The 12,651-nt window shown below is 40.7% G+C and overlaps 1 protein-coding gene across 2 annotated transcripts in view; it reads right to left on the reverse strand.

Annotated features, from left to right (window-relative positions):
• Positions 1-12,651, reverse strand: part of PDE3B (phosphodiesterase 3B) — a 160,402-nt gene that overhangs the window by 61,245 nt on the left and 86,506 nt on the right. For both annotated transcript variants that reach the window (XM_078148502.1, XM_021005329.2), the window contains exons 3-4: positions 8,565-8,810; positions 1,752-1,906 (exon numbers count right to left, since the gene is read on the reverse strand). In XM_078148502.1, the coding sequence (XP_078004628.1) occupies positions 1,752-1,906; positions 8,565-8,810 (401 nt within the window). The remainder of the gene's footprint in view (positions 1-1,751; positions 1,907-8,564; positions 8,811-12,651) is intronic.

Here is a 12,651-nt window from a genome sequence, read left to right on the forward strand (position 1 = left end):
GGAGAAAAAACAAAAAAATTAACTTTAAGACTTGAAACTCTAATCAACATAATAATAAACCATGAGTCCCAAAGAATGAAGATGAAATATACTACTCACCCCCTGAAAGAGAGGTGATGAACTGGAAATGGAGGAAGAGCCAGAAATGGCTAATATAGGAATCTGTTTTTGCCAGACTATGCTGCTGCATACCCAGGGCTTTATTTTAGGGGTTTTCTTTTTTAATTGCTAAATGTGAGAAAGGGAGGGATAGATTAATTTTTTAAGTTTACTAATTTTCTTAAATAGCCAATTTTTTAAAAAGTTATCTCTCAGTCCTCTCTACCTGACATTTTCTTGCTCTCATGGAGACCTAGCTTCCCCCATGTCACCGCATCCCAGGCCATTCTAACACTAGTTTTACCTTCACTTACACCCCCACCCCCCTTAGCACACTGTTCTTCACTGCAAATTCCAGACTGCCCCTCTGCCACCAACAGTCTGCAACCTCTCCTTCCTTGAAGTTTATTTAATTTAAATTTTCCAATTAATCCAGATCACAGCATCTGGTGTATACCAGCTCCCACCCTGTCCTCCCTATCTCCTCAAGGAGTTCAGCACCTGGGTCAATGCTGTCCTCTTTACTCCAGCTCCTACCCATAAATGAGGGGGTTTTAATATCTCTATTGATGCTTCCTTAAACTCCTTAACCTTCCAATTCCTCAGCCTCCTTGTACCCCATACCAACTCTTCACCCCAACTTTACTCTCAAATCCCTTGCCCCACTGTCCTAGCAATGCTCACTTTCTGCCTAACCTCAGCCTTGCATTCCTCCAATAACCTACAGGGAAAAGGAGGGAGATCATTTCAGGCAGAAAAGGGATGCTTGGCCTCAGGAGCTGGCCTGTCACATGAGAGAAGAGCCAGGAGTCAGAAGAGCAAGTTGGAGTCACTGGGAGTAGACAGGAGTAACGTGTAAGAAGACTGGGAAGGGAGGAAGAAGCTAAGTTATGACAGGAGGCTTTGAAAGCCAAATAGAGGATTTTATATTTGTGACAAATGGCAAATCATGCAGCACAAATTACTTCCATGAGCTTACGGATAACAGACAGCCTTAATACAACTTAACTTTAACCAAGACAATTTGGCTTGAAAAACTAGCAGCTGTCTTTCCTCCACAGAGCTGTCACTGGAGAGTGGTCTGGAGTAAGGTGAGGGAGCTGCCCATGGACAACTGACTCTCCTCCGGTTCAGATTAACTCCGTGAACCAAAGCAAGTCAATTAACTCCTGACTCCCCTTGGCCATCAGACTCCACATGGCCTAACTGTGGCTTCTCTGCACTGACAGAGGCAGTTTCCTCACCAGGACTTCCTCCGCAAATGAAATGGAAGAGCTTGATGAAAAGATGGAGGATAAAAGCAGAAAAGGCTAAACTGCAGCAGCAACAAAGGAGAGTGCCTGTCCTTTCTGGCTGTCCAAAGCCAAGGTAAACTACGGTCAGCAGAAGGCTTTGTCCTAGAAACAAATGGGAACCTTTCAGAACATCTGATGCAGCCTTTCCATTTTACAGATGAGAAAACTGAATCCCAGAAAAGTTCAAGGACACAGCTGACTAATGAGGAGCAGAACCAATGACTGGTCCATTTGAGGAGACGAGGCTATGCCCCCCAGCACAATTCAGAATTCCCATCTTTGGCATGAGCGTCAAGGAGCTGGGCACGTCACGTTAACGGCACTAGGTAGGGTGAGGAGGGCCAGCGGGCGTTTTACCTGGAAGCACTTTGTTGTCGGAGAGGGAGCGTGCGCCTTCTGGGGCTGCACTCCCCTCGTGAAGGAGACTGTTCAGGGGGTGGCAGAGGGAGACCTGAAGTTCTCGAGTGTCTCCTTAGTTGTAGCATCAGCCCATTATTTCTATTACTTGGTGTCTGTTGAATAATTAAACAACATTTAAAATGATTACACTGTATGACCTATATATTGGTACATCCACATGTTTAACACATTTTTCAACAAGCCACAGAGAAATTAAATCATACTCTTTCCTAGAACTGAGTTAATTATTCCCCCAAATTTCACATTTTATCATATTCCATTTTTCTTCTTCCTTTTAAAATAATTATTACAGTAAATTTTGATTTCTCTAGAATCTAGTGAATAGGAAGATGAACAATTAGAAGTTTCTTTTACCCATTCTATACTCTGCTTCTTGGAGAAGAGACAATCAACAAGAAAACAAGCTGATATGAGGGATTTGTTTTTAAAACGCACTTCCCAAGCACACTTTGGGTCTAGCTCAGTCCAACCTCAGACACCCCAAATGCAATGGTAATTGAAATTCACCACCTTTGCTGCCACGTGGAAGGGATCTCTCCCCGCTCTAAACTCCACAGTATGCTTCTTCCTTCACCTGAACACTTTTGCTTAGGTTGCCTTTATTTGTGGACACATTCTCTCTTAAACCATGTGCTCTCTGAGAACAAAGACTAAATCATGTTCTGCATGTCTGTAGAATGCCCAGTTTAAACTGTGCAAATAATAGGTACTGAATAAAGAGTAGCTGAATGAATGTGAACATGCATCATAGCATCCCTGAGACCCCAAGACTTAATTAGAAGTACTTTACGCATCATCATATGTTATATTTTATGACAGTCTAACAGCGTAACAGCTACGGACCTCCATCAATCACAATACTGCCCCGGAGAACTGCCCTCTCCCAACAGCCTAGGGAGCAGGAGTCAGCTTCCTCAGCAATGACAGAGAGCACAGATCTGTTTCTTGAGAGCTTATTTCCTCTGTATGATTCCTTGTGCTTCACTGCGCAATTAAAACCATCAAAATAACTTACAGCATTCCAGGAGGCAGAAGCTATGAATTCTTAAAAACTTCAAAGTCTCTTTCCGTAGAATAGTTTGCAACTATGGCACAGCAGAAGAAAATAATAACGAAACTCTACAGAAACCTGTCAAGTAATTCCTTTTTCTAAATTGGTTTTCAGTAAAGCATTAGACTTCGTAAGCCTAAGGCATCCAATATTATTAGACTGCTGCTTTCAATAGCCAGGGAATATCATGGAATCAATAAAAATAGAAGACAAGAGTTCCACAATCATCTCTAAGCTCATCGCACTACTCAGGCACACTTAAAATCAAACTGTTCTTTTCATCCATCCAGACTGTCTCTGACAGTAAGGTCACTGAATCTTGTCTAGTTCTCTCTGTAGAGGGTCAAAAAGTTATTGTGTACTAGAAGGCCACATTAAGTTGCTCCTTTACCTTCTCCTTTCCTAAGCAGATCATCTCACTCATAGCGATTATTTCCTATTCTACAGCCCATTTATCTTTTCCTTCTGTGAATTCTCCCTCATCTCTTCACATACTTTAAAAAGCAGAGAAATCAAATCAAAACATTTGAGGGAAAGCATGACAGAGCAGAGAGGGCACTGGGCTCTCCCACTAACTCAGCTCCAAGCAGGGCCTTGGCTAACTTCCTCATCCTCACTAAGTTTGGGTTTCCTTGTCTGTAAAAAGAGGTTGACCCAGACAATCTCTAAAGTTTCTTCCTATTCAAACATTCCCTCCTTTCTTCCCTTCTTTTTTTTTTATTTTTAGGCAATCAGGGTTAAGTGACTTGCCCAGGGTCACACAGCTAGTAAGTGTCAAGTGTTTGGTCTGAGGCCAGATACGAACTCAGGTCCTCCTGACTTCAGGGCTGGTGCTCTATACACAGCACCGCCTAGCTGCCCCCATTCAAACATTTTCAAGTTCCTAATAATCTAATTTTAGCCTTAAATAATGCCTAGACCTGGAGTGAGATTCAACTATCGGTTCTCATTGTTGAAACACTCCTAATGGTTGTAAGGACCTTTTCGGACCTCACTTCATAGCAATGAATACTGCAACAAACATCACCAAATTCTTGTGGATGATGAAGTGCCTTACGGTACACAAGAGCCATTACTCTAAATGTCATTTGCCGCTAAAGACAATGCAGGAGAGCTGAGCTGAAAATACACTGTCCCCAGCACATATCTTGGAAGATACTTTAGCAATTAAACTTTTAGCATCAACTTTTAAGAAAAGAAACAAATCAACGTCGGGGATATGCTTCTGCAACAGGGCTGTTTTTTGGCATATAAGAAGCTGGTGGACACACGATAATTTGCTTCTTGTTTTCCTTTCCCTTCATCCCTGGCTGCCGATTGGTAATAATTATCTTCTGAAGTAATACATTTTCGATATCTCCACTCTAAATTACTACATATTCAGTCGATAAACCAAACTTATGAAGCATTAATTTATAAATAAACTTATTAAGCACCTACTATGTGCCAAGTACTGGGCATAAAAAAAGAGACAAAAGACAGTCCCTCCCCTCAAGCAGCTTACAGTTTAACAGGGGAAAGATAACAAAGTATTATGTACAAACAGGCTTCTTTTTCTTCAGTTCTTTCAACCATATACCACTCCTCATGACCTCATATGGGGTTTTCTTGGCAAAGATACCGGAGTGGCTTGCCACTTCCTTCCCCTGCTCAGTTTACAGATGAGGTAAACTGAGGCAAACAGGGTTAAGTGACTTGCCCAGGGTTACAAAGCTACTAAGTATCTGAGGGAAATTTTAACTCAGCTCTTCCTGACTCCAGGCCTGACACCCTACACACAAGAAATAATTAAGAAAGGGAAAACATTAGAATTAAGAGGGTTTGGGAAAGAGTTCCTGTAGAAGATGGGATTTTAACTAGGGCTTAAAGGAAGCCTGGGAAGCCAATAGGCAGAAAGTAGGGGGGGAAGCATTCCAGGCAGGGAGGAACAGTCAGAAAAAATGCCCAAAGTCAAAAGATGAAGCATCTTGCTTATGGAACAGCCAGGAGGCCAATGTTACTGGATCAAGGTCTATATGGCAGGGAATAAAGTGTAAGAAGACTGCAAAGGTAGGAGGGAGCTAGGCTGGCCCTAGAAAGGCTTTGAACACAAAACAGAGGATTTTGTATTTGGTCCCATAAACAATAAGGAACCACTGGAGTTTACTGAGTAGAGGGTGGGGTGACATACCTGCATTTTAGGAAAATCACTTTAGCAGCTGAATGGAGGATCGACCGGAGTGGGGAGAGACTTGAGGCAGGCAGACCCCCCAGCAGGCTACTGAGGTAATCCAGGCATGAGGTCATAAAGGCCTGAACAAGGAAGATGGCAGTGTCAGAGAAGAGAAGGGGGTGTATTCAAGAGATCTGCAAAGATAGAGTCAACAGACCCTGGCAATAATTTCAATGTGGAGGATGAGAGATAGTGAAAAATACAAGATGATTCATACGTTGCAAGCCTGAGGAACTGGGGGGATGATACTGTCCTCTATAGCAACAGGGATCATAAGAAGGGGAAAGATAGTTGTTTTTGACATGAAAGATGTCTACCAGCCACCCAGTTTGAGATGTCTGAAAGGCAGTTGGAGATGAGATACTGGACATTGACAGAGAGAAAAGGAAGAAAGAAATGCTTTGCCTGTGGCATAAATATTTATTTCTTCGGAAACAAATGCAATCAACCCATCAACAAGTATTTATTAAACACCTACTGTGTACCAAGCATTGTGCTAGACAGGAGGGATACAAAGACACAAACAGCTGCTCTCTCAAAGAGCAGCTGGGTGGCACAGTGGAGAGAGTCTGGACCTGAAGTCAGGAAGACTACATTCAAATCCTGACTCACATGGACTAGCTGTATGACCCTGGTCTAATCACTGAACCTTTGTCTGCCTCAGTTTCCTCAGATGTAAAATGGGGATAAGAGCACCTACCTCCCAAGATAGCTGTGAAAATCAAACGAGATGATATTTGTAAATCTCTTTATCAAACCTTACAGTGCCATAGAAGTGCTAGCTGTGGTCATGAAGGGACACAATCTGTATTCATATAAGTATAGACAAAACACCAGGCAGTTTTGGGGAGGGTCCAGCATCTGGGGAGGATCAGAAGGCGGCACTTGAGATGGGCTTTGAAGGAAACCAGGCATTCTACAATGCAGAGGTGGAAGGGTATCCCATGGGACACAGTGGCTATACCACAGGCTTGCAACATCATGTGTGAGGCATAGGAAGAAGGCCATCTTGGCGAGACAAAGTCGTACGTGAATGTATCCTGTGCCTGAAAATACAGATTGAAGCCAGGCTATATAGGGCTTTAAATACCAAACAGGGAAGTCTGTGTCTCATCTTCCAGTCTGTACTCAACACAATAACTACTTCATGTGGAAGGGATGGCCCAGCATGGCCAAGAAAAGCATGGCCAACCCTTGGTAACTAGGCCTAGCCTCCTTTGTTAACTTCAGAGAGGCTAATAAAGGCAACTTAGCAAGAGTCTCTGGACATTACTGGTGAGGAATCAGTAATCCCAGTCCAAGGAGGGGTCTCGGAGGTCACCAGCTCCCTCAGGCTGGACTATTTCCCTCTCTTCTCAATTCTGACAGGACACAAAAAGACCTTTTTGTCACAGGACAGCGAAATCAAACAGAGTTTTCATTTGAAAGGAATACTAGGCTGAAGAGATCCACAGCAACCCAAGAGCCATCCCTGTGAAGTCTCTGGACATTGTTATTGTCAAGATAATAAGAGACGCCCAGCAAGCAGGCTATGCCCTGAGCTTGACATAAGCACAATCCTTTGTGCTCACCCTCTGGCAAAAATCACATAATTATTGTATTGCTCTGACCAGCACCAGGTGTTCTGAGCTTGGACAAGCACCCTTGTTCCAGTCATGAAGTCCTGCTATGAATCAAACTGGTCTCACTGCTGCTGTTACCCCTCATTGTCAGGGCTACAGCTCACTGTGGAGCCATAGGTATAACTAGTGAGGTTTCCCCACACTGCCTCAGGTCCCCTGACCAGAAGCAGGGCCCCAGCTCGTGTGTCTAATCTGCCTCCTTGTTTGCAAGCCATTTTCTTCACTTTGAAATTAGACTTCTGTTTGATTCCTGACTCTCCTGTCTTGACCTGCTCTGTTCAGCTCTGGCCATCCTTGATCAGAGGCCGGTTTGGTCCAGTTGACACTATCAAAGAGAAAACAGATCAATGCCAAACCAATGAAGCCACATAAAGAAACCAGGGTAACTCACAATAAGGGGATCACCTATTTGTGTCTCCCATCCCACCAGACTAAAACTAGACATCATTTTCCTAGCTGTATGACAAGGAATGTTGCCAACATATTCTTGGTACAATAAAGTAGTCCATATAGTAAGATCATTATCTGTCTAATAAAAGTAGGGAAAAAATAAAAAGGAGGCTTCCACTCATGCTTGCCTCTTCATCCTAACTGCACTCAGCTCTGCTTTGAGCCTAGCCCTGCAGCTACCATCCAGGAAAGTGAACCCTGTGAGAACAGGTTCTCCCCTTGCATCCCACCACCATCAACCAGGCAAGCTAGAATAGGTAAAGCAGCAGAGTGCCCTGAGAAAGAGAGAGGGAATAACCCACACCAGAGGATCGAACCATCTCCAAGCCCTGTGAAGACAGCTGAGGATACTGTGCACAAGCTCTCCCGCCTCTCGGCCCTGCTTTCCAGTCCCACAATCATCTTCTAAAGAAGCAACTTGAAATCCTGGCAGATGCCTGTGTAGATGCTTTAGCCACAGCTACTAAAGAACCAAACCACAAAGTCCTCCATGCCAAAGTCTTTGGCAAATCAAATGGTTCTTGACACTAACGATGCATGGCCATTCATTTTGCTAGGGTTAGGGTTACATGTATATTAAATCTCAAAAGTTAAGGCACTACTTAATCTTATTTAAAAAATAACTCACAGTGAGATACTGGAAGAGACAGATTATTTCTACATCTAATGATGGAAAAAAAAAACAAGCCGATTCTGGATCACAGATTCTGACCCAGAAGGCCATCAAATTCAACCCCCTCATTTTACAGGTGAGGAAAGCAAGGCACAGAGAGGTTAGTTAAATAACTTGCTCAGAGTCCCACAGCTAGTAAGTGTCTGAGGCAGGATTTGAACCCACATCCTCCTGACTCCAAATCCAGCATTCTATTCACTATATCATTCTGCCTCTTCAGGACAAAGTCTAAGTCATAGTAATTACCAATGAGTATAAGCAGAAAAAAAAACCTGGGACCAAAAGGACAATAAATTGAAAAAAAAACTTTGCAAATTATCTTTTATAAAATTCAGAAAAATCATTCTCTTTAGGTTTTCCAAATGGACATACACACACAAACACACACACACATTTCTAAAAAGTAGTGCTAAATTTTAATTTGTACAAGATCAGCCTTGAAGCTACACAAACAATAACAGTTACTACGACTTAAGTCACAAATGCCAAGATTAATATCACTAGATCAAGAATATATTTAATTTCACCATCAGACAAGTTATCTAGTATGACACACAAGAAAAATGTACATCATAAATATCTCTGAAAAGATCAAGAAGATTCATTCTAACATATAATTTTAAAAATTAGTCTTTGCAAAATTATTCTATTTTGTACAAGATTTTTCAAGGTAGCTGACATCTGAAAATCTCATTGAGAAGTTATTTTTAAGGCTATATGATTTATTCTACAGTTCTCTGACCTTGTTAGATTTTGTATCTTTTTCTTCGGGGTTCTCTATTTCACAGCAAGGGTTAAACCCGGTAAACAGTGGGAATGTGTTGCTATTTGGCCTACATGATTTGGAGAAAGCACCCATCAAACTATCCATGCTTCGAAGAGAAGTAATCACATGTGGGGGGAGGGCTGGATCCGTCATTAGTTCTGTCACCATTTGGCGAGCGTCATTTAGCATCGAAAGATCAACATCAGCTCCTCGTGACACATTCTAAAAAAAGAGGAAAATGCTTAAAATTATATTAATTCTTTCAATTTGATTACAGAGAAAACTTCAAATTAATAAAAGAATTTTCAATGATAAACCACAGATTATGCAATAAAATCTCATTAAATTAGATCATATTAAAATGCATATTTCTATAATTTTGATGTGGTACACATTATTGAGTGAAAAGTCTGGGGGAAAATGTCATAACTCAAGATTTCATTCATATAAGCTCTAATGTAATTAGAGTAAATTAGAGTAAAATGTAATTAAAAATTTGATCTCAAACTGAAGCATAAATCTTATCTACAACATGTCTGAGAAATGATTATACATTCTAGATCAAGAACTTCATACACTCAAAGACAGTTCATTCCATTTGTGGGTTAAACCAGCTAAAGATACATCACGTAAGTCATACTCATAACAGGATTTGCCACTTCCCATTTGATAACTTACGATGAGTATAAATTAAGATTTCTGAATCTTAAATTCAGAATTCACAATAACAAGATATAAAAGTGATACGGTTCTAATCTTTACCAATTAAGATCGAATATAAAATGGAAAAGGGGCAAGCTGTAAGATTATCATTCATCTAAATGAAAAGTTGAGAAAATAGTCTTTAGCCTCAGAGCCTAGCAGTCTGTTTTAATTATTCCATAAAAAGATAATGATATGGGCAGCTAGGTGGCACACTGAATAGAGCACTGGCCCTGGAGTCAGGGGAACCTGAGTTCAAATCCAGCCTCAGGCACATAACACTTACTAGCTATATGGCTCTAGGCAAGTCACTTAGCCCCAACTGCCTCAAAAAAAAAATATACACACACACCACACACACACACACACACACACACACACACATATATATTGATAGATGCATCCATTTATCTTAAGAAAACTCAGTTTTGTGGAAAATTTTTAAAAACCAGAGTGTTCACAATTCAAAATTCATTACATGCTTTCAATAAAGTCAAAGGCAACAAAAAATTAAGCAGACTGAAAGATGGCAACATATTGAAACTTCATAAATCTCAAACCTAACACTGCCTGCAGAATAAAATGTCCAGCATGTTTTGACAGAGAAATAGCAACAGGATAGATATGGGCTCAGAATGAACAGATGATTGTAATCAACATGAAAATACAACTAGAGAATGGATTAGTAACCACTATTTAGATAACTATATTAAAACCATACCAAGAGAAGTACAGTAAAGCTGAAAAAGAAATAAGGTGCTCAAGTCAGTTTATTGTTCTAGCTAACTGAGCAATTCAAAAACTCTGCTGTAAGAAATAGCTTTAAAATGCATTGTTAGAATGGACTTTCCTCCCTTCCTTGGTCAGGAACACACCACACATAATGGAATTCATCTTTACTGACTACTTTTGCCATAATTTCCCATGCTGATTATCACTAGAGGGCCCTATATGACAGGTTCAGATGCTGCAGCCCTGACATCATTTTCTCAGCAGAAATCCAGATCACAGTTCCTCCTTCTGGCCTCATGGCTAACCTATTCTGCAGAAGATTTTAAGGCAAAAAGTGGTAGAAGAGATTTGGGAGTAAGTAGTTTATCAAAATTTCAGAGTGACACTGATTACTGTTAATAACTTACTCTGGAAACCAACAGCAGATGTGAATATAATGAGTAATCGATAATACTGTCACTTCAGAACCATCTAAGCTTCTCTTATCTACTGACCTCATCTTTCCTTCTTCCTCTCTCTCCTTAGTACCTTTCTCCTACTACCTACTTACATCTCCTATTTTATGAGGGTTGTTTCTCCTGATGCTCTTTATCCTCTTTCCCCTCTCACCCCCAACTTCTCTCTCTTCCTTGTATGTCTATCTCTCTTTCTCCCCCTCCCCTTACATTTCTTTCTTTTCTCTGTCCCATCCTTTTACTCCAAAGGTCCTTCTTTAGGTATTCTCTCTATCAAACAAGCCAGTAGCCTCTCTGTGGCTAGATAAGCTGTCCTAGGATGACAGACTCAAAATCTGCCTCCAAAACAGTACTAGAAACCTACCTTTCCAATTTTATGGGAGTTGCCAGAGGCTGAACTCTGTAGGCATAGGTTCTAAGAACCCACAGTCACCACTACACTAAGATAAGGAATCAGAATAAAGACTTTAAAAGCCCAAATATATTTGTAAGGGGAAAATTTCATCTCCTTCTTCCCCATCCCCATCAGAAATGCTGCAGCAACTCGTGGAGAGACATTGCCTAGAGGTGTCACATTCCCTAGGTGTTAGGGTAGGGCTTGGAAACTCTACATCAACATTCTACCTCCTACACACTAGACCCAGAACTAGCTTTTCCTTTTAACCAGGCTGTGTCTATTCAGCACTCCCTATGCCCTATCATAGCTCTTGAACTTATCTCCCAGCCTTCTGGTTACCCACCATCTGTCATCTAGGTACATATCTAATCTCAACTCCTCCCTTCAGAGCAAACTCTTACTGGTCCCCCTTTTCTCTCTATCCCCAAATTAGCTGTTTCAAATGCTTCTTTTCCCTCGATTCCCTCTATACCATCTCTTTCCCTTTCAATGAAGGTCCTTTTCTACTTTACTGAAGCAAGCAATAAGTGAGCTCCCTTCTCTCCTCTATGCTAACCCTCAATCTCTCTTTTCTTGCTCTTGCCTTTGAGAAACAAAGGACCTTTCTTGCCAAGACTAATCTCTTTATTTTCCCATTTTTCATTCTCTGTTACCTGATGCCTACAAATATGTTCAGGTCTTCTCTAGTCTTAAAAAGTTTTCCTTTAGCCTTGTTGTCTTCTCAAAATGTCTGCCTATACCTCTTCTCCCTTTCCCAATCAACTCCTAGAAAAGCCATCTAAACTCATCTCCACTTTCTTACTTCTCAACCCCTTGCAACATGACTTCTTACTGGAATATCATGCTAAAAGAGCTCTTCCAGAGGTTACCAACTATTTCACAGCTGCTAAATCTGATGGCCTTTTCTCAGCACTCATCATTCTTAATCTCTCAGCGAACCCTCTTCCCAGATACCCTTTACTCCCTAGCTTTAAAATTATCTCCTTTACACAGATGATCCCCTATATATATATGTATGTGTGTGTACATATATATGTGTATATATATGTATATGTGTGTATATGTATATATGTATATGTGTATGTATATATGTGTGTATATATTATATATACATATATATATACATATATACATATATACATATACATATACATATATACATATATACATATACATATACATATATACATATATACATATACATATATACATATACATATATACATATACATATACATGTACATATATATATACATATATATACATATATATATATATATATATATATCCATCCAACTTTAGTCTCTATCCTGAACTACAGTCCTACACTGCCACATTAACTGATTTTGGACATCCCAAACTGGATGTTCTATAGACATCTCAAAATGCAGCATGTCCAAAAGTAAACTCATTATCTTTCTGCAAAACCCGCCCCTCCTCTTCCAAAATTCCCTATTGCTATCAAGGGCACCATCATCCTCCTAGTCATGTAGGCCATCAACCTTGAGGTCATCCTTAACTTCTCATTTACACTCACCCCACATATTCAATCAGTTGCCAAATCTTATTTTTTCTACCTTCACATCTCTCATATACAGCCCTTTATCCCCTTTCACACAGCCACTACCCTGGTACAGGCCTTCTCTCAAGCACATTATTGGAATAGCCTTCTAACTGGTATGTCTGCCTCAAGTCTCTCCCCAGTTCAATTCCCCCTCCATTCATCTGCCAAAGTGATTCTTCTAAAGTAGAGGTCTGACCATGTCACTTTCTTGTT

This window comes from Phascolarctos cinereus, unplaced genomic scaffold (assembly GCF_003287225.1).
Source record: "Phascolarctos cinereus isolate Bilbo 61053 unplaced genomic scaffold, phaCin_HiC Scaffold_9;HRSCAF=440, whole genome shotgun sequence".
NCBI lineage: Eukaryota > Metazoa > Chordata > Mammalia > Diprotodontia > Phascolarctidae > Phascolarctos > Phascolarctos cinereus.